Source organism: Homalodisca vitripennis, chromosome 1 (assembly GCF_021130785.1).
Source record: "Homalodisca vitripennis isolate AUS2020 chromosome 1, UT_GWSS_2.1, whole genome shotgun sequence".
NCBI lineage: Eukaryota > Metazoa > Arthropoda > Insecta > Hemiptera > Cicadellidae > Homalodisca > Homalodisca vitripennis.
This window is the reverse complement of record NC_060207.1, coordinates 181,304,187-181,329,838: the sequence shown is the minus strand read 5'-3', so window position 1 is coordinate 181,329,838 and position 25,652 is coordinate 181,304,187. Positions and strand designations below refer to the sequence as shown.

General features: G+C 32.3%; 1 protein-coding gene across 1 annotated transcript in view; it reads right to left on the bottom strand.

Annotated features, from left to right (window-relative positions):
- Nucleotides 1-1,865: 1,865 nt before the first annotated feature.
- The window catches only part of LOC124352821 (pH-sensitive chloride channel 2-like), a 46,327-nt gene continuing 22,540 nt past the window's right edge, over nucleotides 1,866-25,652 (bottom strand). The window contains exons 2-9 of the mRNA XM_046802515.1: nucleotides 19,969-20,149; nucleotides 18,028-18,245; nucleotides 15,628-15,710; nucleotides 12,824-13,003; nucleotides 12,207-12,362; nucleotides 10,482-10,647; nucleotides 6,136-6,289; nucleotides 1,866-5,190 (exon numbers count right to left, since the gene is read on the bottom strand). Of these exons, the coding sequence (XP_046658471.1) occupies nucleotides 4,927-5,190; nucleotides 6,136-6,289; nucleotides 10,482-10,647; nucleotides 12,207-12,362; nucleotides 12,824-13,003; nucleotides 15,628-15,710; nucleotides 18,028-18,245; nucleotides 19,969-20,149 (1,402 nt within the window). The 3' untranslated portion in view covers nucleotides 1,866-4,926. The remainder of the gene's footprint in view (nucleotides 5,191-6,135; nucleotides 6,290-10,481; nucleotides 10,648-12,206; nucleotides 12,363-12,823; nucleotides 13,004-15,627; nucleotides 15,711-18,027; nucleotides 18,246-19,968; nucleotides 20,150-25,652) is intronic.

Genomic DNA, 25,652 nt, shown 5'->3' with positions numbered 1-25,652 from the left:
AAAACTGTTAAAATAATTTATTAATAAATAGTAGTAAAATGATTCCGAAATTAAGATCTGGTTTTGGAAATACAGAGGTCGAAAGTTCTTAAGAATTTATTAATGGAATGCTTGAATAAATTTCTTGGATAAGAGTTTATAAAGATAATAAATTAGTTAAATTAATTCTTTTGAGTGACATTAAATTAAATTATATTAAAAATGAGGAGAGTTTTCAAAGTTTTAATTATTGATAACTAATTAATTACACTGTTCTATCATGGTCTTCAAAATCACAAGTTACTGATTAAAGACTGCTGTGTTTAAGATGGTGATGTGTTAAAGAAATCAGTGAACTCATTCAGTACTTATTAAAAGCCGTGACCAGTGTTGCTCAAAGATACTATTGAACAAATAAGGCTTTGAGATATTACAGACTGAACAAGCTATAACTCCATCTTCTCCTGATGATGAGCTGATGGTGGGCTTTCAGAAAATAACAGGAAATCAATTTTCAATAAATTATTTCAAAAAATAAAACAGGAAATTTGCACTTAATATTTAAATCTCTGGTTGTTTATAAACCTTGCACTGTGTTATATGTTGTGTATGTGCGTGCGTGCGTGCGCGCGCGCGCGTGTGTGTGTGTGTGTGTGTGTGTGTGTGTGTGTGTGTGTGTGTGAGGGAAAGAATTTAAAGTTTAGTAATATTCATTAAAGTTTTTAAAAATATTTGTGCATAAGTAGTTTAAGAGTGAGTTGCTTAAAGTCGCTTATTAAAGAAGTAAATTTGTGGGATAATACACAGTGAATGAGCTAACACTCTGGCTTTAACTGCTGCTGGGTAACTCTGGAGAGTGCTTTTTCCAACAGGTAATAGGAAATAATTCTTTAATTCATTCCAGAATCATTTCCTGTTACTTAATTTATTATTCCAGTAAAGGAATAGAAAGTTGGCACTTCTAAATGAATGGTTGTTTAGACATTTCGCACTGTACCATATACTATGAAAGGGAAAGGAAAGCATTTAGAAATTGGTAATATTAAGTCACCAGTATCACTACCCACTATCCTCATTATCCAGCCATCATCCACTAGACTCATACTATAATTGGGATACACTGGCTGCAAGAATGACACTTTGCTCCACTATTCAGTCATCATTCATTAGTTTCATATCATCATTGGGGTACAGTAGCTTCACGAATATCACTTTCCTCACTATTCACTCATCATTCAATATTCTGACCAAGTGAATACACCAGGTCAGCCATCTGGATTAGTTGTTTTCAATCACTGACCAAAATTATTCTTTCATCAGGTTTAATAAAGTTCTTCTCCACTAACTAGTCACATGTTTAGGAAAGATTTGCCTGCATCTTGACAATGATAACAGAAACTACCCTGAGCTCAGTCATACAAAAATGATATATTTCGAACAGTCTTGGATATTTACCAGAATTCAAAACTGACACCAAACTCAACTGTAATAATGATTTAAAATAAGATATTGTGGTTTAGTGGTTAATAAGTTACCATGTCTGCATTAGAGCACTAAGGGTTCTCACCAAAAGATAAACCTAGTTGCTCATTTATGGTTTGTTTTCTGGCTTATAGCATAATAAAGAGAGGGCTCCTGAGTAGATAATCTGAGGAGAGGCTATGAATCTTTGAAACCTTTCTATAGACCAGTTCATCAATATAATTCCAGGAGTTTTCTTTACTAAAACCATTGACTGTGTTTACTAAAATTTATATATTATTATTTAGTATTACATTTGATTTTATAAATGACGTTTTCTGATTTTGAATTGTACATTTTGCAATAAGATAATTAACTATAAAACATTCAGTAAATGACAAAGGACTATAAATAATAATAAATTGTTTTTAATCGACAAATTTAATATAATTTACAACCTGTATACGATCCGAGTCAGGTTTATATTTACAGTTTACTAACTTTCTATCTCACTTATATCTATTGTTTCACTAATATATAGGTTTGTACAAAAGCTATCTTAAAACTATCTTTAGTTATTTTAATAATAATTTTGGTTTCATTTAAACTATTTAAAGTACGGTATGTATAAATTATACAAAAAATTACATAGCCATAAAAAGCCAAAATTCAATCCACACAAGTTAATTAAAATAAATTTATAACTCAGTTTTAAGCATTTTCATCACTAAGAGTGGTAAGAAATCTGCAGGTAACATATTTTCTTTGTAAATGTTTTAGTGTAAGTCAAAAAAATATGTAATGCTAGTTTTTAGGTACAAATTCTGAAAAAATGTATATTCCTTCTGCTTTACTTATCCTAAAACATTTCTATCATTTTAGTCTTGTCATCGTTCAAAATTAAACTATTCGGCTAAAACTTACAAAGCTAACTATCATAAGATTTTTGACTAATAAGTTGACTAGTTTTTAACACATATCAATGCTGTTATCATAAATTTGGCAAATTAATTCAATATAATCACCATCACAGCACTTAAACCTATTCTACTAAAGCACATTTGAACAAAGGCATTTTTAGCCTTTGTGATCATCAATGAGAATCTTTTAAACTACATCAATCTAAGTAATGTAACACAGTTCAACCATAAGCAAGATTTGGCAGAGGACAGGGAATCAGTTACCCTATTTCTTCAATAATTATGTAGCAGTTACATGGTAGTTGAGTGCAAAATTTGATTTATAAACAATTGGCCTATTTTTAACAGATACAATTTTGTCTGGCAGGCATGTACTTCCAGACTAACTTAATGGTCAGCCAAAACTACAGTATTTCAATCACTCATATGTTTAATGTCTACTACAACACTTCCATATCAAACCTTCGGTTCTAATAAAGAAATTTGGAACCTACTCCAATTTCATGAGTAAGTAAAAACAAATTTTAGTTGTAAGGGCCAGTCTTAGCGCCTTAGTACCTATTATAAATCTCCAGATTTAGTACTTAGTATCACACCTTTTAGTTTATGATGATGGCATTTAAATTCCCAACTCACACATTTCCTGGCTAAAAATTTAAAACAAATTATAAATATATTGAGGACAATAAAGCAAATTTACTATTAGTTTCATACCCATCATATTATTATAGCTCTGGACCACACATAGATAATTAATTACTTAAATTCTTTAGTTTCGTAGCGTCAATAGTCACTTTCACAAAGTTCCTCTCCATTTGTTTTTGGAAAAAATGAGGATTGAATTTTAAAACTAATGTAGTCTATAAACTTTCTAATTTCCAATGCTTGATAGTGAGCTGATTTTATATTTGAATAATATTCCTTTAGTATCTATAAACATTATTTGTACCTCATTAATGTGGCTTCAAATACTTGTGTATGTTGTGTTATTTACTTATTACAAATATACATTAATTTTTAATTAAAACATGTAGATTTCCATACGTGGTAGTAATCTACCAACACCTATGTAATAAATGAATATAAGAAATAGGAGAGTATTTCAAAAACAAAAAAAGTTTCCTTTGCCTTCAATGGATGGCTTATTCTTCTGCTATACATAAAATATTTTAAAAATAATAAAGTAAGTATATGCCTGTTATCGAATTGCTCACGATAGTCAAAAACAACAGTCCGTCATTACACATCCGTTAACAAAATGATCCAACATCAACTTAACAATTGCTCATTATTAGAACAAAGACTGATGCAGACTGGTTTTACCCAAAACAGGTAGTGGAGGTAGGGGATGAGGATAACATCGATGCCCCACCCCTATTTTCCCCAATCACAGAAAATATTAGTGAAAATCTGTCTTTGCAGAATTTTATCACAAAGACACGTAACAACGTGTTAAAAATATTTTATTTCATAGCCTACAGAATCTTGAAGGATTTAGTTTGAATTAACTTAATTCAATAAAAAAATGATTGTCACCATATTTTCCAAAATTCTCTAATATAAAGGGGATTCAAGTGTATCATTGTGATAAAAATCTTCAATAAACTGACAATGAGAATATGTTATCACTTTATTTCCAGCTTATATTCATAATTTAATTTAATTCATTACTACAAATGAGTAAATTGAATTTCAGCACTAGTTACTAATCCTACAAGAGATCAAACACTTTTTCTAAATGATGTAAAAGTTTATGAAATTGGCTCCTTAATAGCATTATAGGTATTCAGCACCCTCTGGAAAAATGTAGCCCCGACCCAACCAATATGAATCTCCAAATCCTGCTCATGGTTCAAATTAAAATAAAATGATATAATACTCAATATTCAATATCCTACAATTAATATCATTAAAACCATTACTATTCATTATCTAACAGATAGATCTTGTACAATATTAATACAAAACAATGAACTAAAATGTTAAATAAGTACTTATCATAGTTTTTGGAATGTATCTTTTGAATAGTATATTATTATGAAATCAATACTAGAACCCATTTCTCTAAACAAAGAAATTGATTCCATGATTTTAAATCAATAAGTGAAATCCTTACGACAAGTGTGTTAGAGATGATTTTATGGAGGGGTGTAGAAAGTATTGCCGTTTCTTAAAGAGTTGAAGAACATCCTTAAAATGTTTACATTAGTTATTTGTTCCCCCAAAGTATCAATAAAATGAAAATTTTCACATTACAGTTATATTTATTTGCTTCAATTAAGATAAAAACAGACAATATTTCTAAAATTATTAAAATTTTCAAATAAGAGCTTTAAGTGAAAAACTATATTTTCTAGTTGAATTATTTTTTGTGTACACATAAATATAAATATTTTAGTGAATAATTCACTTAAGTTAAATTAAAATTTTCAAATGTCCTCCTTCTACCATTCAATTTTAGATAACTTATTACTCTTTTCGTGTTGATATGAGAAAATATCTAGCAATGTTGTTTTTTACCAAAGTTTACTACATTTAAAAATGCAAGATTATTTATATAAATAATTTAGAACCAAACAAAAACCCAGTAGAAACAGTTGAAGATGACAAACGCAAGTGGGAAAACTATCCGACTGCGGCGGTCGATCCAGTGTGCGATCTCCTGTGGAGTCATGGTGAAGAAGCTTTTGGGCTGTGGGGGCGGATGTGGTTCCTCAAACTGTATTGTGGGTACTGTCAGATTGTTGGGGCTGTCCTTGCGTCCGCTGTTTGGTAACGGTTCACTGCGTATTGAGTCCAGTGACATCACTGTCAATTGGCTATGGTCTCTCTGTGGGTCATATTCTTTGTTAGAATTATCATCATAACATGTTCTAAAGTAGTAGTGTTATTTATTTATTAATGGTGTTAGTAGCAAGTGTTATACACACAATATACAAGTATATAAATAGTAAAAATACACTTTAAGAAATATACCGTACTTAATTTTAATATTTTATTCAGAATTGGCAAAACCATTTTTTAAATTTTGACCAAAACATTTTCAAAACTAAAACTTTCAGGATTTGTATATTTAAATCAATTGCTAATATTTAATAAACTTCATATAACCAGATCAAGTGTATTAATCAACACTACTAGAATCTAGGTGTAAGGCTGCGTCTTTCTAAGAGTTCATGGATTTGACCAGAGAAAAATTGTATGGGTGCCAAACACTTCAGTAAAACACGTTTCACCATAGTTATAAAACAAACAGTTGACAGACGGACAAAAATTCCCAAACCCTACTTTGCTTGAATTCTTTACCTAAAAATAATTGTGATGATGAAAAATTTCCTAAAGGTGTAGTGACCTTACTGTGTTACCGGTTGTTGATACAAAAAAAAGGTTACTGTTATTGTTCACTCAAAATGGACAGCAAAAACCTTACTCACTTAATTAAAGAATCTTGGGATTAGGAATACCTACATTGAAATAGTAAGAAAATTCTTTTGTGAAACTTAAAAGTTCTTTTGTAATAATTTAAGAATTAGGGTGATGAGATTTGAGTTGCACTGTCCATAGAAAAGTCAAAAGTTATACTCACGTAAAATTATACTAAAGTCGCTATAGAATAAACTTTGCAACCAAAACTATAAAAAAATACATTTACATATCCAAGCAAGGATTTTGTTTTTCAAAAATACATAACAGATTACTTAACAACAAAAGATAAACAAGATCTAATCTTTGTTTCTGATATAAATATTAACAACATAAAACTACAAATACTTACAGAATTCAATGTTGTGTCAAACTGTGAATCCAACGAAGACATTGATTTGCATTTTTCTCCTAAACTGGAATTGTTGTTCCTTCGGTTTAACTGGGGTGTTAAAGTTGACTTCAATATGTATTTACTGGACACTTTCTTTAGTTCAACATTTTTCCTGTCAAAAGAATATGGATTACTTTTATTGTTTCAGTGTTATAAATACTACCCGGGATAGGTTTCAGAGCATTCCTGTCTTGACTAATCCAAGGGGGTTAAAAGTGTTTTTTATGCAATTAAAAATTTACAAACTATAGCAATACAGCATGGAATAAATAATGAAACCTAAAATGGTTTGAAACATTAAAAAGACAGTTTAGTACTATTCCAAAAACAAAATATTTTGTCTGCACAGGAAAAAGTCCTTGACTGGTGTACCTCAGCAATCTATTCTTAAAAAAATACATGTCACGTTACACTAGTACAAACGATATGCTGATGATACATTTGTTTTATTTACTGAGAATAATATACACAATTTTAACAAAATTATTATTTCCTTTTTCTGTATAGATTCTTTGCAGTTAGTCTTTCTTGAAACATTAAAACACCTCATAATAATGGTCTTTAAATTGTCATTCTGAATATTAAAGACAGCCTTAAGGTTAAACCTCCTGCAACGTGATTATCACTGTCAAATTTATCACCAGCTATATATCCAGAAGGAAAAATATAATAAATTCATTTCTTATGCAAAAGACTTCTGTATTGGAAACCATACCAGTAACAGGTGTAATGATAAGGCAGTCTGGAGGATGATTTCTGATTACTCGGAAGAGCAAATAATCATAAAACATCATGAATCATTAAAAAAATATAGGAGAACAACAACATCTTATTCAATCAACCATTCCAAAAGGCTACAATACTTAATGAGTTTTTCACTTATAACATCAAGAATGGTCCTTCATCTTCAGTCCCTCCTTCTCCCATTCAGTCTCAATTTGGATTTTTTTTTCTGCCCAGTATCTCAGAATGATGTGTTTCATGTTATTTCTCATATCAAAAGGAGCTCTGTGATTGTTGTCTGTGAACTGTCCCCATCAAACATAAGGGAAGTAGCGGCACCTCTCCCAACTCCATTTACGATTCTCTCCAATAATTTAACTTTTCAAAGCTGTTTTTCCTCATGTCTGAGGTTTACAAATAACTTAAACTTTTTGAGAGTAACTACAGACTGATTTCTATATGCCAACAATTGGCAAAATCTTTGAAAATATGATTTATGATAAAGTATTACATCCTTAAGTACTCAGAATCCAATGTGTCCGTCCCAATATACCAATTTGGATTTATAAAACACACAACAAGCTGCAAGGCTATAAAGGATTCCTAGTCAAAAACCTTTTTTTTATTCAAGAAAGGGTTTGTCTCTGTAGGCATTTTCGATACTTTTAGCAGGGGTTTTGACTTGGTAGGCCACCAGCTTCTACTTAATAGACCAGTAACATATACAGTAAGAGGTCTTGCTCTCTAATTGGTAAAGTCATATCTCTCCCCATTGTTTTAAATGCAATGAAATAACAATCATTAGGTAAATTAATTTCAAACTTTCTTCCATTTGACCAAAGTGTACCTTAAGGTTTTATCCCAGTTCCACTGATGTTCCTTGAGTGATATTTACCATATAAGTGATCTAAATCTACAATCTAACCAATACTTTGTGCGTTATGCCAACAATGTGGGTGTCTTGAGCTGATTTCCTAAATTCCCTCCCTTGAGAACGATAAAATTATGTACTTTATACCTCAAAGAGACTTGACAGATATTGCTGCTGTGCTCGGGGACATTACAATCTTTAAGTAACGTTCAGTAAACTACTGGATAACAAGTTTAAATGAAGTACTTCTGATGTTACCAGAATAGAAATGGCCCTGAAATAAATTGGTATATAGTATTTGCTAACACGAGGGTCACAAAAGCATTGTAAGAAGCCCGCTATTGCCTGTCTTTCACAGAATTTTAAAGAATTAAGAGCTTCTGTCTTCCCAATTACCAGTAAGCCTGTAGTTAACATGAATACAACAAGAATATTTTTTACATCAGCGACGGATAGTTATGATGTATCGGTTGTAAAATCCAAGAATAGTACAAAGATAAATGTTTAATTAAACATTTTTGTTGTGTATTCAGTTTAAAACAACTTAGAATTGATATTTGATCTTTAAAAATGAGTAAAAGAACTCTGGGTCATCTAGCTAAAGGGTATTACACACCCCCAATTACAACATGAAGCCTTATAAAATAAAACAATCCCCTCTCAAATGTTTTTTCTGATAACGTCAATGATGTAATTATAACAATATTATTACAAGAATTTTACCTCATTTGTAAGTTAGGCAATGAAAAATAAAGCAATCTGATAAGATAAAAGGAAAGTTCAGCCTCAAGCACTAAAATTTATAAACCGTATCTAATCTTTGTTAAAAACGCTACCAGTAACTCTAATCTTGTTTGCCGTTTTATCTTTATAGCTGCTGTTGTCCTACTGAGGGATCCAGCCAAGACAAAGAAATATAACTGTAATAAATATGGTGCTGAGTCAGATAATGAGCTATCTAACATTGTGGCAGGCTTTGCTGTAAGATAAGACAATGAGACACGTTTTTAACCTTGTGAAAATAAACATCCCAAGATCTGTACACTAGTGGTTGATGTAATGCTTTATGTAGCAGCAAAGAATCATTACAATTTTATCTGATTAATACATATTTGCAAAGTAATACTACTCAACACCATTGTATAAATGAACCCCAGTCAAAATTATCAACAAAATTGACAATCAAAAATATGTCTACAAAAAGTGATGTTTTTAAATTTATAAACAATAATTTAGACAGAAACCACAATAATTGTGTATAATAAACAATCAGATACATTAGTCTTTGATAATTTAAAAGCAGATTCTAATCCTATGTAGCATATACATTAGCTGGAAAGAGAAGATTTTTAAATATCTGAAATATTTGTCACTATTTATAAAAATTATTGTGTTCAAGGAGTCAGTCCAAATTTATGATGGAATCTATGACCTCCCAGTATTTAAAATATCAGACTGGTATCTCAGACTACTCTCCAACATAAACTGTAAAATGCTTGTTGTAATGAATTACATCAAAGTAATTTTTTTGTTATATGGAGCAAAATAAGTTTGTTAATAAGATTCTTTTTCCTTGTAATGTTGAAAGAAATTCTGTTTTAACGGGAATAACAACCATATCTGTCTTATCAGTTATTGTTGTGTGCACTGTTTTTAACTCTGAAAGAGGAGAATTTAATAGAATTTAATCCCCCCGTAGAAGTAAGTATTGTCAGAAAATGTTTCTTCGAAACAGGTGTTTCATTTGTTTAAAATCGATTCGGTTTAACGGCATTCTGTTGACTGAAATTGGTTCTCTATACCGAGGCTGATATATTTCAAGAATGTATTTGTGCAAGAAATGTTTTGACGTGGTATTAGGCGTTAGTTAATCAACAACAATTTGCAAAGATACACTACTCAACATCATCTTCTATTTGAAATCTCAAACAACAATGAGATGAGTCATTAGAAGGGATAAACTTAAAGCTTTTAAAAATAAAGAAAAAAAACCTGAAGCTAGCAAGTCTTTCTCATGACTTAAAAAGTCTGTCAGCACCAGCTTTTCAGTAAACTTAGCTCATAAGTACAAGTTTAAAAGTTTTTAATCCTTCAAAGAGCTAGATTCTTTCTCTAGAAACTCAAAGAATTCCTGCAAGAAAGTAAAAAGTAAAAACAAACACCATATGTTAAAACAGATCAATTCAGTTGACACATTATCAACAACTATAATTTATCACACATTGTTGTTTAAGCCTTATATAATTCCATAGAGTGATGCTTTGGGGTGAATTCTTTCTGGCAGCTTCCAATGTTGGGTCACCTTCAATATGACAAACAGCACAATATGCTTTCAAGAAAAGGAAAGCAACAAACTGATATAATGGGGTATCAAAAGACCCAAAAGAACATGATGAAAGTCTTTACTGACGAGTCTTTATAACTCTGGAGATGTCACAATGAGAGCTTTCTATCCAGTGCCCGCAAAATATTAAGTCCAATCATAATTTCAGTCAGGTCACCAGATGCAAATGTTAAGATATGTGCAATTTTGCATTTTCAGTAACTGTAAGTTTAAATAATATGGAATAAAACTACAAAACTAGGACACTCAAGAGCCACAAACATACACAAACATACACTACTTAAACAAGACGATCTTCATCTTCACTATTGGGAATAGATAAAGTTCCTAAACAATTTTTACATGTGTTTTAAAATTTCTACTTACTTTCTTCTCCAGATGATGTTGACGAACGCAAACTCTACTAAGGAACCAAAAATAAATCCTGTGCAGACTATGAACCATATTTCTGTAGCTTTGATGTAAGACACTTTGGGCAAAGAGCTGCCAATGTTTCTTGACAGAGTGATAAACGTCAACATTGTACTTGTGCCTGAAACAATCAATACATTTATGGATGGAGGTACATAGTAAAGTGGTATACCTCAATAGTACAAAAATTATCTTATTAAACTTAATGATTGAATTTTAATTGAAAAATCAATAGGAGTCACGTTTTATACTAATACGCTTGATGGATGGATATAAATTTAGCAATAAAATGTTTCTACCTCACATTAAACAGCCATATTACAATTAATTAATCGTCTTATTTAAAAACGGTATAAGTTAATTGGTTTGCAGTGCTTTTAAGCAAAAGTTATAATTGTGCCCATGGACATTGTGCGCGTGTTTTGTGAACTGGTGTCATAATTTCATTGTTATTAATTTTATGTCTATGCAAATTACTTTTTGTTTAGCTTTCATTCTTGTGTAATTAAAACAATTATTATGGGATCTCTCTCTTATACGAGTTACAAAGCTTCGGTCATGACACAAACCCAGTTTCTGTTCATTAAATCATATATCATATGGACAACATTTGTATTTATCCTACTGGACTCCAAAAATTCAACTAATCAATATTCAGAATGTCAAAAAGGTCATCTTTACATTGATAGGCTGCTTCAACACTGAAAGCTTGGTCATTACGTTCCCGGAATAAACCTACTTTTAATATTTAATGTTGCAAAAAATCATAGTTTAAAACGTTTTTATGATGATAATGCTGGTCCAGTGTTACTATCAAGTACTGATTTTGATAAAGGAAAGTAAAGCTATTGCAAAATATATTTAAAACTTTTATATGATGTTTTTAGAATCAAGAGTTCTGAAATGACACCAATTATTAAAATATTTCTTAGTTTATAAGCTTACATGGCTAGTGTCATAACTAACATCTAAGTTTTCCGGTTCAAACTACATTGAAACATTGCTTTTTTTTGTTCTCCTAGGACAAGAAGCTTAGACAATTGCACCTAGTCCTGTTAGGACCTTTGCACTGCTTCAGAAGCCAGTTCTGAACCAGCTTCTCTAGTCAAAGCAGGCAGAGGGTGGCACAGTCTTATGTCTAGCCTGGCAAGAACCTTTGACTCTTAGGGAACAAACCCCACCAACTCCAACAGTCATCTCCCACGGTAGACTAGACCTACAAAATTACCCTTGTGCCCTAAAATCTCAACATTTGCGGTAGTAATGCTCCTGGACATCCATAAGGTTGCCCAGATTTAAGTGACACATTGGTTATTGCTGTACCCACTGCGGGTTCAACTGGAGGGTATAAACCAGCCAGAAGTGAACCCTCTTGAGGAACTCAACCGAAACATAGCTTACCCAATTAAATTCTATGAGCAATTTGAGAATTTAAATGTCTAAGCAATGTTTCAATTTAGCGTGAACCAACGAAACTTAGATGTTAGTTATAACAACAGCTATGTAAGCCTAAAAACTAAGACATGACATTTTAATGTAATTAATTGGTGTCACTTTAGAACTCCTGATTCTAAAAACTGATTCATAACAGTTTTAGATACATTTTGCATACAACCGGAAAACTTAGAGGTTAGTTAAAAAAATGTATATTTTATATAAAATAAAATCTAAACGTATTACCTAGAGTTGTGCGACCAGGGACAGCATTGGCGTCGAGCCAGAAGGTGACCCAGGACACAACCACCAGAAGGATGCTGGGAACATAGTAGTCCATGATGTAGTGGCCCACCTGTCTCTCCAACTCAAAACTGACAGTCAGAGTGCTATAATTCCCAGCTGGAACAAGAAGACAGTAATTAAACTTTGGCTGATGTCATCTTGTAGAATTTAATTGTTGTGATCAAGAACTGCAAACTGGAATATCTCATCTTATATCAAGTTGATATTCTTAGTTGATAATAAAAATAAAATACATGGATTAAATTTACACTAAAATAACTATATAAAATTGATCTTGGCAGGTACTTGATATTATCCAACCTGGGCAATGAGGGTTTATCAATAAGTAAGCCAATTAATAAAGATTTGTTGTATAATTTTTGAAGAAACCCAGAGCAATGAAAGGAAGAAGATTGGAATAGTTATTATGAAAGGGGATATTCCAAACCCCACAACGAATTTTGAAAATGAAAGATGCAATGCTAAAAATTAGAAAGTGAATTGCCTAACTCTTTAATAACTTTCATCTAAGAATGTATGTACTATTTCTAGTGAGTAAAAAATGACGTAAATATTACCGAATTTGCCGTAATAGTTGAGGTTCTCTGAACTGTCCTTTTCATCGATGGAGTACTGTGCATCAGATGTGTTCACATAGACTTGTCTCAGTGAATATTCTGTCAGTTGTAGCTTTTTGTTTACTTTCACTGGGCTGTCTGCTTCCCAGCCCAACTCCAGTTGACTGGTGTTATAGGCCCCTACCACAGACAAACATGTAAATCACTATACTGTAGCCAGTCTGTTCAATATTTAATTTAATATAGATAAGCATAATCTAGCCCAGACGCATTTAGGTATAAGAGAGAGAGGGAGCGTGGTCCCAAATCAGTCGTCCGCTGTTCCAATCAGCGCCACACCCCCTGATATCTTAAAGGGTCCTGTCCTTGAAGTATTCTGGGCGCTCTTCCGCTTTGCGACTGCTGCCCGTTCGGCGAATAGCAGATACCCCTCTAACCAACCAGGGCGATAGCGTCCCCTGGAGCGAACCGCTTCCCGGGATTCTGAGTGGAATCATCGGCCGGAGACCATGTAGCTCTACAGTTCGTGGGTCACTCTTTGTGCTCGACCCTTTCGTATTGACTTTGTTTTCAAGTGTTTTTCTTTAATGTGCATTACCATCCTCCTCCCACACTCCTTTGGAGGTAATTTCAGGGTATTAGTGGAGAAGACAGTGTCCAGTGCGGATTATTCGTCGTTCTAAAAACCGCGGCCACCAGCGGTGACGCCCGTTCGCTACGCGCCAATTACGTCGCGCCTAAGCACTCCTGTCGTTGCTGCTTCCCCCTGTGGATCTCTACACACAGCGAGTTTTCCAAGGTACTGTTAAAACTCCATCACTTGTGTTGTATTCTCCTCTCACCTCTTGTTACCTGCCCACTTTCCCCGCCATTCTGCACATTGTTTTATTTTTATTTTCATAATTGGTCCTCCGATTATTAATTTTTAACTTCTGCCCCGTACACAGTCATTTTACTGCAAAGTACATGTGATCCTTCACCAGATTGTTGCCTGGAACTAAGGGCTAGTTTTAGCTAATCAGGTATTGTTCCATAACCCTCCAGCTTACAGATGATGATTTCACTGTACAGTAGACGTGATCCTCCACTCTTATTAGATCATCACATGGGCCCAAAAAATTAATAAGATTTGATACATTATGGCAAACAAATAAATGGGTTTTAAAAAGAAATTGGACACTGTGATTTTGGATGAACTAAATTTCAAGGAATAATCTACATAGGCATGTGAAGGAGCTAAGTAAATGCTGCAATTAAGCCTCAATCTTTATATGGTGTTGAATAATCGAGGATATGTGTGAGTCCCAGAGAACGAGCTACTGAAACTGAAATAAAGGTACTAGCACCCGAATCATACTGATGAGAACTGATAATCCAGTGGTACACGTAATATAAAGAGCAGAAAGTTTAACAAACCCAGGCATAATCAAAAGTGATGATCAAGAATTTTAGGAAATGTTCTCCAGAGACTACTAAAGAACAAAGTGATGAATAAAAGACTCAATGCTTGGAAACCATAGAGGAATTACGAGTCTTACTTGAATACAATGTTCCTAAACAGAAGTAAAGACTGACTGACTTACTGGCTCAAAACGCTAAGAACCAATTCTCCATATGGTACAGATTAAAAAACATGTGTTACTGAAAATTAAAGCACAAGTGAGTTTAAAAATTAAAGTTATATTAGACTTAACGGTAGACACGGCTATGAAGACTAGATGTTTAAGATAGGCAATATAGGCAGTATAAAGCTGCAGTGAACCCAGCAGGGATCACTTCTGGCTGGTTTATACCTACCAGTTGAACCCACCACTGGGCACAGCAAAAACCGATGTGCCACTTTAATCTGGGCAACCTTATGGATGTCCAGTAGCGGCACATCACTAACCGCAAATGTTGAGATTCTGGGGTTCATGGGCAATTCAATAGGTCTAGTCTACTGTGGAAGATGGCTGTTGGAGTTGGTGGGGTTTGTTCCCTTACCTCAGAGGCTCTTGTTAACCTCAACAAGGGTGTGCCCCCCCTGCCTACTTTGACTGGAGAGGCTGGTTCACAGCTGGCCTCCCTTCTTCCGGGATGACTTTGAGATGTACCCCTACTCCCTAACCTTACCCATCCTGAATATCCTATCACTCCGGAAGCAGCGCAAAGGTCCTTACAGGACTAAGTGCAAATTATAAGCTTCTTGTCCTAAGAGAACAAAAAAAAAAAAAAAAAAAAAAAAGCTGCAGTGAAGGTAGAGATGTTTCACTCTTTGATAGACTGCAGCAAATTAAGAGAATGTCAATAATTGTCAATCAATATTTTTTTCTATATTGGTCTGTGAAATAAAACAAACCAAGGCACTCACTCAAAAACCTACAAAAGCATGATGATCTAGAAATTCGAAAAACTTTTGAGAACAGAAAACACCCAAAATAAAGTTAATCATCAAAGATTTTGAAAATATAAATCACTTTTAAAATTAGAGTTTGAGGAACCTGTAGTTCCAAAGTATCAAAGTAAACAAATTAACTAGTATCCCAAAAGCCAAAAAAAGTCTTGGCAACTGTGTTGTAACTTGTTCACTCCAATTTCAATGTTATGCTCTAAAAGCAGACAATTAAATCATATTTGTTGTTTATTAAGTTTAATTCCAGTCTTCAGAAACTACTAACTTATTACAAATGCAAAAAAAACTAATAATTTTCTGGAAACATTATTTTAAAAATACTTAGAATCCAAATTTTAAAAATTAGTTTAATTCTCATCTCATTCTAAATCTTATTAAATTCTCACCTTATTAGATATAAAATGATACTTACAGCTTTCTAAAACTAGTGGACATCTCTGATTATCAAAAGGAAACTTTTGGAGATTCATCAAACATAGAAGAGTTACTTTCATTCTGGAACATAGTAAAAATACCAAGATGAAATATTTTTCAATTATTACGTTATATATTGCTCTAAAAATGCTTGGAATCAGGTTTTACTTTTTTTCCAGATGTTTATAACAGGGTTAAAACATAAGGGATATAAATTTTAATATACAATTTACAAGCAATAATTATTACAAACTAGCTGTTTTCCATGGCTTTGCATGCTTTTCATAAGGTTTGCCCGTGTATGAGTAATTCTGGTTCAGGTGAAATTATATTTTCAACGCTGATGTACAGTTTTTCTTGTTGCTATGTTCAAGAAAATCTGTCAAAAGTGTATATTTATAGCCTTTGTCCAAGTACAGGTATATTTTATTATTAAATGGTCTAAAACTTTACTTTTTTTCTAGTTCAACCAGAAATTTATTTTAAAGGCAAATATACATTATAACTTAGCGCCTTCAAATAGTGTTTGGCTATTTAATACATGTAAGTGTCTCATACTTGCAATTTATAATGTGTAGGCGATTTGAAAACCTTTATCTTTTGCAGCGCTGCCTGGTGGTGAGTTACATCAATGGGCATAGCCTGGGCCCACCAATGGGCAAAACCTTTTCCGTAGTAAAATACATACACATTTTCATAATGATTGGTCAAATAGTTTACGATTCTATAAAGGATATACAGACAAACCTTCATTTATATAGATATGAGCATTATCAAAATCTTGATCAGGTCGCCACTTCTCATTGTTAACAAACTCGAAACTCCAATTTAATTTTAGAAGACAAATTTGAAGTGATGTAGAAACTACTAAAAGAGGTTTTTTTACAAACACCATTATATTTATGTGTGATTTAAAAAATTGTAGTTGGTAGATAAAATTAAGCTGTAATAATTCTAGAATTGTTTGTACAAAATGTTAGTAACACTTATAGTTGAGGAATACCCAATTTGCATTGTATGATCATACAACCTGGTTTTACTAAACAACTGAGGAATTTCTCATAGGAAAAAAAATTGACTGTGCTAATTTTGGTGGAGATAGAAATAGAGTAAAACCGGTCATGAAAAACATAAATAATAGCTATATCACATCAAACAACTAGATAAAGAGTTTGAACTTGTTAATTTCAGCCAATCAGTCTGTATATGATGTAACTGACACTGATTTAAAATTAATTTAGACATCTGGTGGTAGGTTTTAAGTGTCTCAAGTTAAGAAACAAATGATATAAAAAAATTATCACTTAATATTTAAAAAATGTTTGCTATTTTAAATGGGATGTTTCGAACCCTATCAAAATTAGTGTGGTTGATGAAGAAGGGAAAATTCTTCAACTGAATTTAGGAAAAAGCAGGTTGTGTGCTTATACAATGCAAATTCGCTCTCAGCTCATGAACTATTTTTTGTATGAAATAATATTATGTAATTACTACTTTATTTATATACATTTTTATATTTACATGACAAAATGTATAGTAACTCTGTTTCATAAATGAATAAAGACTCTTCTAGTTCTGAATAAGTTTATTCATGTAAGATATTTTCATAGCAAAATATATCCACTGATATTTTTTATTACTAACAAGTCATTAATAGTGTATTATATTAGAATTAAATCTAAAAAGAGCTAGTAAACATCTCAGACATGGAGAAATTATAGCCTATGTTGAAATATTTAAATTTATTGTATTTAAAGTAAAATTTAACAAATGAAAATCTTATTTTATAAACATATAAAACATAGATAATTAATTGGGTAATGTTGTGCTATATTCTATCAATCAATGTTTTAAAATCTGTTAGAGAGAGAGAGAGAGAAAGAGAGAGAGAGTAATTAAAAAATTTAGAATTTTAACCTATTTGAAGTTATTTACACAAAGAGGAATTTAGATTTTGTAAAACTTAATATACAGGATTTCAGTGAGTAATTTACAGTTCAACAAAGAGCAATCAGTGTATTTCTTATTATATATTTTTATTCTTATAAGTTGCCCCAGTCCAAAATATTAATAAATTTAACCTTATAAACACAAAAAGTATATTTAAGAGTGCCAATCAAGGCACATTACTCACAAAAGGTAAAAAGGAATAATACAAAAAATACAATTAATATTAGATGCATACTCTACTTGCTTTTATAACTTAATTTCAAGACGCATTTGAAGATTACATTTCAAAAAATTGAACATCTTGTAATAAGCAGTACTATAATCAGAATCAGTTTCTGAGGAAGGCTAAAGTAAATCCTTATTCCTCATTTACATGAGTGATAAACAAAATGCTATAAGGTTGGATATACCACTTTAATCAATTTGTTGGAGTCATTCAACACACTACCTGGTGGAGTGAAGTACTGTCCCATCAGGTTGGATGGACACCAAGACATCTTGGCGACCTGAGCCCATCACCTTACTTTCTTGTTCATTGACCAGGTAGAGATGGGGGGTCCAGATGCGACCCATTAACATATTCTCCCCCTCCATCACCTCGGCAGTTGCATTACTGAGTCGCTCATCCCTCCAGCGGTACCTCAGCAGGATCTGCGTTGTGAATTGCTGTAACAAATTTGACCATACTGTACTAATAGTAATTATGTAACATAAAATATTAAAAAAAAAAACTGTATTTAAGAAGTGAACACATCATATGAGTGAACTGATTTAACCTCAGTTCCAGTATTAGTGATGTCAGTAACCACAAGGGCATAGCCAGCAAGGGAGTCTAAAGGGTTTGGACCCACCAAATTTTCAATGTTTTCAACTACTTTTTTGGTAAATGATTATTATTATTTAAATAATTCAGTGTTAGTGACATGTACTGCTGTAAGATTGTTCTCAACAAAGAAACGGATCAAGGACTTTTTAAGGAACAAAATGGGGCCTTACTCTCTGTCCACTACAGGAAAATATCAGTTGTCTGGACCACCCCACATTTTTTCCTGGCTACTTTCTTGATTTTTTAATAGATACATATTTATACTCGCTAGCTTTGTCCTAGGTTTCAGTTTTCAAATCCACATCCATCCAGCAATTAAGTACTGGGGCATAAATCAAGGGAATCGAAAACTCCAGATGGCAAGAAAGCTAAGGGAAATAACTATTTTCAAATTAATGGAATTATTGTGTAGAGTCCTGGAAGTGTTCACAAGTGACTGTTAGGTTAGTTTGGTTGCATTGGTCAGAATTACTTGTGGGGATTGTGTGCCATCCACATTATATAACAATGTGGTACAAATCAATCTTATTTGTAACCTCTAAATTGGCTAACATTTATTGACTTATTGTTTATCTTTCAAGTCAGTTGAAATTGTTTGTTATACAGTAGTAGTGAATACAAGATTTTGGGCTTTACAGTCTCACTGCTCTGAAGTATAACTATGAGTTTCACATCCACAGGTCATAAATTTATAGTCCATAAGTTACTATCATTATTGTCTGATATATCCATAGCTTCGTATATTTTGCTATTAAATTCCACAGGTTTACAAGCCCTTGCAAAATGCTTCACTTGTAACACTTGAAACAAATAGCATTTCAAGCTGGACATTCCCTTTTATATGGTGCTGAAGTGCTTCAAATTGAAAAAAAAAAAAAACTGATCCCTATCACAAACTTTTTATTTTCCTATGAAACAGGCTGAATTGTGTTTAAAGTACATTTTATCTGTATCAATGTATTTATTTAAAACCTTTCTATGTGGATTTTCCTTTAATTCCTCCTGATAGCAGACTTAGATAAATTTTCCTCTATTCTTAAACCTACTTCTAGGTGTAGTTTGTCGTTAAAATTATTAACTAAAACTCCAACCACCAACCGATCTCTAATAAATTTGTCCAGAAGATTTTTGTAATCTCATTTTGGTCCTTTGTATTGTACTTATCTATGAATGCAGGATCTTTCGTAAATTACATTAGTCTTTGGTATGGGTGATCTTTGAAATTCTCATTTACTTCCTTATATATCTTACAGTAAGTTTCTTTGAAGAAAATATATATTCTGCTCAAAACAAAATATACTGATCTAATCTCCAGTTTATGTGCGATATACTAACACATTTGTCTAGTCCTCTTCGCTTTATCCGGCAGTATTTCAGTCTTGAAAATTCACCATCAAAGGCATTGTTTCACTAGAAAACTCCCTAATATAATTAATTATAAGTATTCACAGTTTTAAATAATTTAAACCACATTTGAAAATATATTTAATTAATTGCTTATGTTTATGTACTTAGTTTACACCATGTTTATTACAACCGATTCATGCATCTTGATTAATTTACCAAGTTTTGTGCTTCTATCGAACCCAAGAAGTAGACGTATATGCGAGTGAAGACTTTTGTCTTGCCTTGCAAGTTGGGACGAGTCCACTTGTCATAGCGGCATGGGTCAGTGATCTGCATAATCCGCTCCGTATCGCTGCCAGTCAAGTTTAGTGGAGCAGTACATGTGTCTGATAGTGCTCTGCAACAAATTAAAAATAACTATTGTTTCATTAAATGTAACTGTAATTAATTGTTATTTTTTAAACTTTTTTAGTACCAAGATCAATAATTTATAAGAAAGGAATGGGTCAAATCTTTACAAACAACTGAGATTGTTGTCAAGTGCGTTTATTTATTTATCTTATTTATTTAATGAGTGCACTTAAAATTTAGTTACACAAATACACAGCACAATAAATCGTAAGGTAGATGATGCATGAGGAACTGTTAAAAATATGAAACTTATAAAATAATAAATGGAATAATCCCAAATGTGCAACATTAAATTTATAAAAATATGTATTTGTCTAATTTCCTTAGTATGAAAACCAAAAATTTAATAATAATGTACATTAATCATTATGACTGGTTATGCTTTTGAACTCTTTAACGTGTTGACAGCAGCAGAAGCTTTATTACTATACCCAGAATTAGATTGGTACTAATTGGTCTCACTCAGTATAGAGCTACAGTGAAGGTGTTAACTACATGTATTGTAACTAGACAGATATTGTACAGTAGTTTAATATATGTTGACTGCAGCAGAATTTTCATGGAGCACAATCAGATTGATAATAGCTCAGTATATAGCTGCAATGAAGGTGTCAATTACATGTATTAAAGTGTCTATATAATTTACCACAAATTGGCACTCTACCACGGAAGTTTACAGATATTCACAAACCTGCTTTCAGTAGTAAAAATGTAAAGGAGTGAACTGCAGGTGTAAAACAATAATAAGTGAAATGTTTTTGTAACAAAGAATGTTTTCTAACAAAAAAATGCGTCTTTCCCACTTGGTTATATGATAACCAAAATTATGTACCGGTATGAGATAAGACGTTTTAATAAATTTGAAGAAGTAGCAGTGAAGATAATTATTTTAATTTTTGTGAGGAGTGTCAAGGATTAGTATCAATGACAAGGTGAAAATTCGTAATCATCCTCTAAAAGTTTCTGTAGCTGAGTTAAGTGCTGTTAAGATTCTGATATTATATCATACAATAAAGTAAATAAAAAATAATGGAATTACAGTATTACTAGAATACAATGTTTATACCGGAAAATCAGGTAAACTGAAGAACAAGAGAACAGATTGAATGGTCTCATTAAGAAGTAGGTCATTGGCTAGAGCTAGACACTGGCCTGGAGTTGCCAGACTAAGTAAGGTAACACATCTCCGATCTAGCGTAATGTGTGTTGCAATTGACTGGCAACTGTAAAAAGATTACAGAAACCAGAAGTGGAATTGAATTCATCTGCCTTAAAATCTCAGTAATAAATTTAATCATATTCATAAAATTTGTACAAATGGTAATAACCGAATATAATTTTTCAATAAACATTGAATCACAAAATGTGGTTAATTTTTTGAGAAAAATTACACTCAGGCAAATTTCATGGTTGCACATTGAATTTACAGTTTGCATCCGCATACCCTCTCGAATTGTTAGTTGGTTTTTGCATATGATGTCTTATAACACATAAATGTGATCAGTAGCGTAGCTACCTTGGGTGGCACCCGGTGCGGAAGTTGGTGGTATCATCCCATCGAAAGTAAAAAGCAATAAATTTTATATGATAAAGATCATGGATATAATATATTTTTTGTCTTTTTATTATCTATCACTATAGAATAATACACGTTTAACAATTCACGCCAACCAAACACAACACACTTCACGAAACGAATGAGAAATGTTGCAACTGAAACGTCAAAGATCGCAAGTATGGGACGGGAATCCCCCATGACACCATCAGGCTCTTTTGCGGGAATCTCTGAATTATTAATTATACATAGAGCTGACCTAGTGCTAGTGGAGGAATCCCTGAAAAAGAAATTTTTGTGCTAGCGATTTATTTCTTTGTTTGTTTGTACATTGTTCTTAAAGTTGAGAGACCTGGTGGGTGTCACTCCTAAAAAGGTGACACCCGGCGCGACCCCCCACCACCCACCCTCCTCCTTTGCTACGCCACTGAATGTGATATAGCAGGTTGTAGCTCTCCACATTCTGGAAATCCTGCCAGCTCAATATATGAGAAGATGATGTTATAAATTATAGATGCAAGCTATATAACTAACTACCTGTCACCCTTAGATCAAAATGTGGAAAGAAATTATGTGAGTGCAGATGAAAAATTATATTAATTGACATCACAATACTGTATGTTTTATAACTATCTTTTTTGTTGTAAAGTTGTACCAGTACTGCTGAATGCAAGGAAGTAGCCAGCGAGGGGGTCCAAGAAGTCCGGACCTCCCCCCCATACAGAAATATATCAGTTATCTAGACCCCCCCAAAATCTTTTCCTGGCTATGTTGTTAGCTGAATACATAGATTAGACTGGGGTTTTATTAAATTCGTAAATAAGGATATTTTCATTTTTTTACTATTATAGTTTTATTTTTTTTATACTCATTTATCTTTCTGAAGATACATTTCCTTTTGGATCATTAACAAACTATGAGGGTCGACTGACTGCAGAATCATTCAATACACTTTTGATACAAGATTGATACTAAGATTTGAAGAATATCCTATCATTTCTAGGTGGAATTCAGCAAGATAAGACAATCTATTACAGTAGGTATGTAAATAGTTCTGATAAGATTTCAGCATTCAATTCAGTTTGTGGGAACATTAACTTTTCTTCATTTGAAAAAGGAAAGAAAACTATGACAGAATTTTGCTATGGAGAAATTTAGTTATAAACGCCATTCTCATGTTATAGAAAGAAAATTATATAAGTGCTCAGAGATAGTCTCAAGCATAGTCATTACAACAGTCTTGGTATTTAGGTGACTACATTTATGATTAATAATTTCTAATTCAGAAATATTCTGTTTAAAGAAATAACAGACAATCAAAAATCATTTTCTCATTAAACTCTTCCTTCACAATTTTAATTTTGTTGTGATTTGACTTACAAACTACATTGAGTATAGGCACTATGTAAAACTGGTTTTATAATAGAATAGTTTTAGCTCGAATAGAAACTACAAGAACAAATACCAGAATTATGGAATCCAAATATAACAATATGTAAAATTAATTAGTAGAAACTGTAACAATATTAGATAAAATCCTCAAAATATATAAATATATAAGTCCTCCATTTTTCTCTTATATTATTTTTAAATGTAAAAATAACCATTTAATAATTAGGAAAAATACTTTTCCAAGATATATATTCACAGCCCGGTTATAAGAAGTAGTCACTTCTATCGTTGTCGGTCAGACCCGCGACTGCCTTTCCATTTTTGTTTGTTTTTTATTGACTGGTATTGCAAATATTTCCCTCAAATTCTCTTTACAACAATAGAACTGGGGAGGAGACGAATTAGTTACAAATTCTCATCAAGAGAATAACTACAAAACTCTCTAAAGCTTCACAGACTCAAGCGGAAATGTAAACAAGATTGGAAGTATAAGGAGACATAGTAGTCCAGGCTTCTCCTCAACGTTTTTTAGATCTGTTTTTGTTTGATTTTATACTCATGTTGTTATGATGTCAAAGAAAAATTACACTAAATTATATATCACGCTTCTGAAGTGAACAAACAAAATGTAAAAAGGTTTACTAAGTTCATATTTATAAACAAGAGGTTGAGTAATTTCTGCGAGTATCATGGTTACAACACTTTAGACGTAATTTCCTGGTCATCATCATTAATTTACAAAATGAAAATCTTGTTTATGATCAGATATCAATGATGAAATATCAGATTGACCTATTATTTCTATAATTTATATAGTAGGCTATACGTAGTAGGTTAAATAGGTAAGGAAAGTCAATTATAGCCTACAGTTAAGTTTCATAAGGAGTTAAGTGCAGTGTTGATTTTAGAAAAGTCGACATAAAAATTCCTTTTATTCGTTTCTCGCTTACGTCATTACATACCAAGGTATAATTCTGGGTATTATTTTGGCACATCATGTGTCTAATAAGTGTCCAAAATAGTAAATTCCATCAAAATCTTCAAGTAAAACTCTGTTAGTTTTCTCTCCCTGTTTTAACTGAACAGACTATATAGCCTACATATTTACCAAATGGCTAAGAAACGTTTTTGGACAATATACTTTGTAATAATATAGTATTTAATATTAAATGCAAATTTGTTTCAAGATTAATATTTTATTATAGTTGAAGATATCTTCATTTTCATGATAGATAGTTATGACAGCTACCTCTAGGAATGTGTGGTTTGTAATGGCATGAGTTGTCGTGCGGAAGAACATTACGTAATAACAGGTGTCCGATTAATAAGTTTAGTTTGTATTTACGTCTTCATTTTCACGTCCAGCGAGGAATTTTGTAATTTCCTTCCAAAACCATTTGGTGTAACGCCACATGTAATCTGTGGGCTAAGAAGATGAGGCATAAATGAAAGGAAGTTAATTACGAATGGGATTTTGTAATAACGCTTATAGTTAGTTTTGCTTAGTCATGACTTAAACAAAGGAAGGTTTGTTTATTTTGCAGAAGTTGCGACATTCTGTTCAAAATGCGAATTGTTTCGGGAATATCCTCGAAGCGGATTCTGGGACAGTCTTATTACCAATGCATACTAAAACAGCTTGGTACTGCAGGGCACTCACTCACTCCTCGCAGAAGAGAGAAAGGTGACAATGACAAAACTGAGAGTGTTAATAATTCTTGTGAACCGTGTGTAATACTGGCTTGGATATTAATAGTAGCCTAGTTAGATGGTCTGGGCAAACAATTAAATCAGGTGTAAACTTTTACGTGTGTTAACTTATTCATTGCTACTTTTAAGAATTACTAGCGGATAGAATCCAACTATATGAAACTCAAGATTTTAGGTTAACTGCAATACGGAACAAATACATCGTAAATTTAGCAGTAAGAGTAAATGTCTCGGATGTAAGTCCGATCACTGAAACCCATGTGCTGAACAGACACTTATTCTCAGTCCACTTAATCACTGATTGGTTAAAACGTTCACTAGAATTCATCATCCATTAAAATATGAGCTTATTATTATAGATTACACTAGTTATCAATAATTGTATTCAAAGTACATATATGTAAAAGTTAGTCCCTATTATAAAAATAAATTCAACTCTGAATTTACCAATATGTATTTTACTTAAACCATTTTAACTTAATCCTCTACATTTTCCAATAAGAACATGTCATATTATTAATAGTGGATTTAATATAACGAACGCGAGAAAACGTGTAGGAAAGTGTAGACCTATATGCCCAACAATAAAGGAAGTTATGTATTTTATTGTGTAATCACAATAGTGAATGTTTTTTTTTCTAAATTATATTGCATTATCCTTCTTATAAAGGAAGGAATACGTCAGATTACAATATTGAAACAGATGGATTATTTAAATTAAATAATTTTCCAAACAAGGAGAGACATAATAAGTTTTTTTCTCCATATTATATGACTCATACTGTAAATGCCCATTTGTTTAAAATCTATTAAAAATCTATCAGAATAGTTT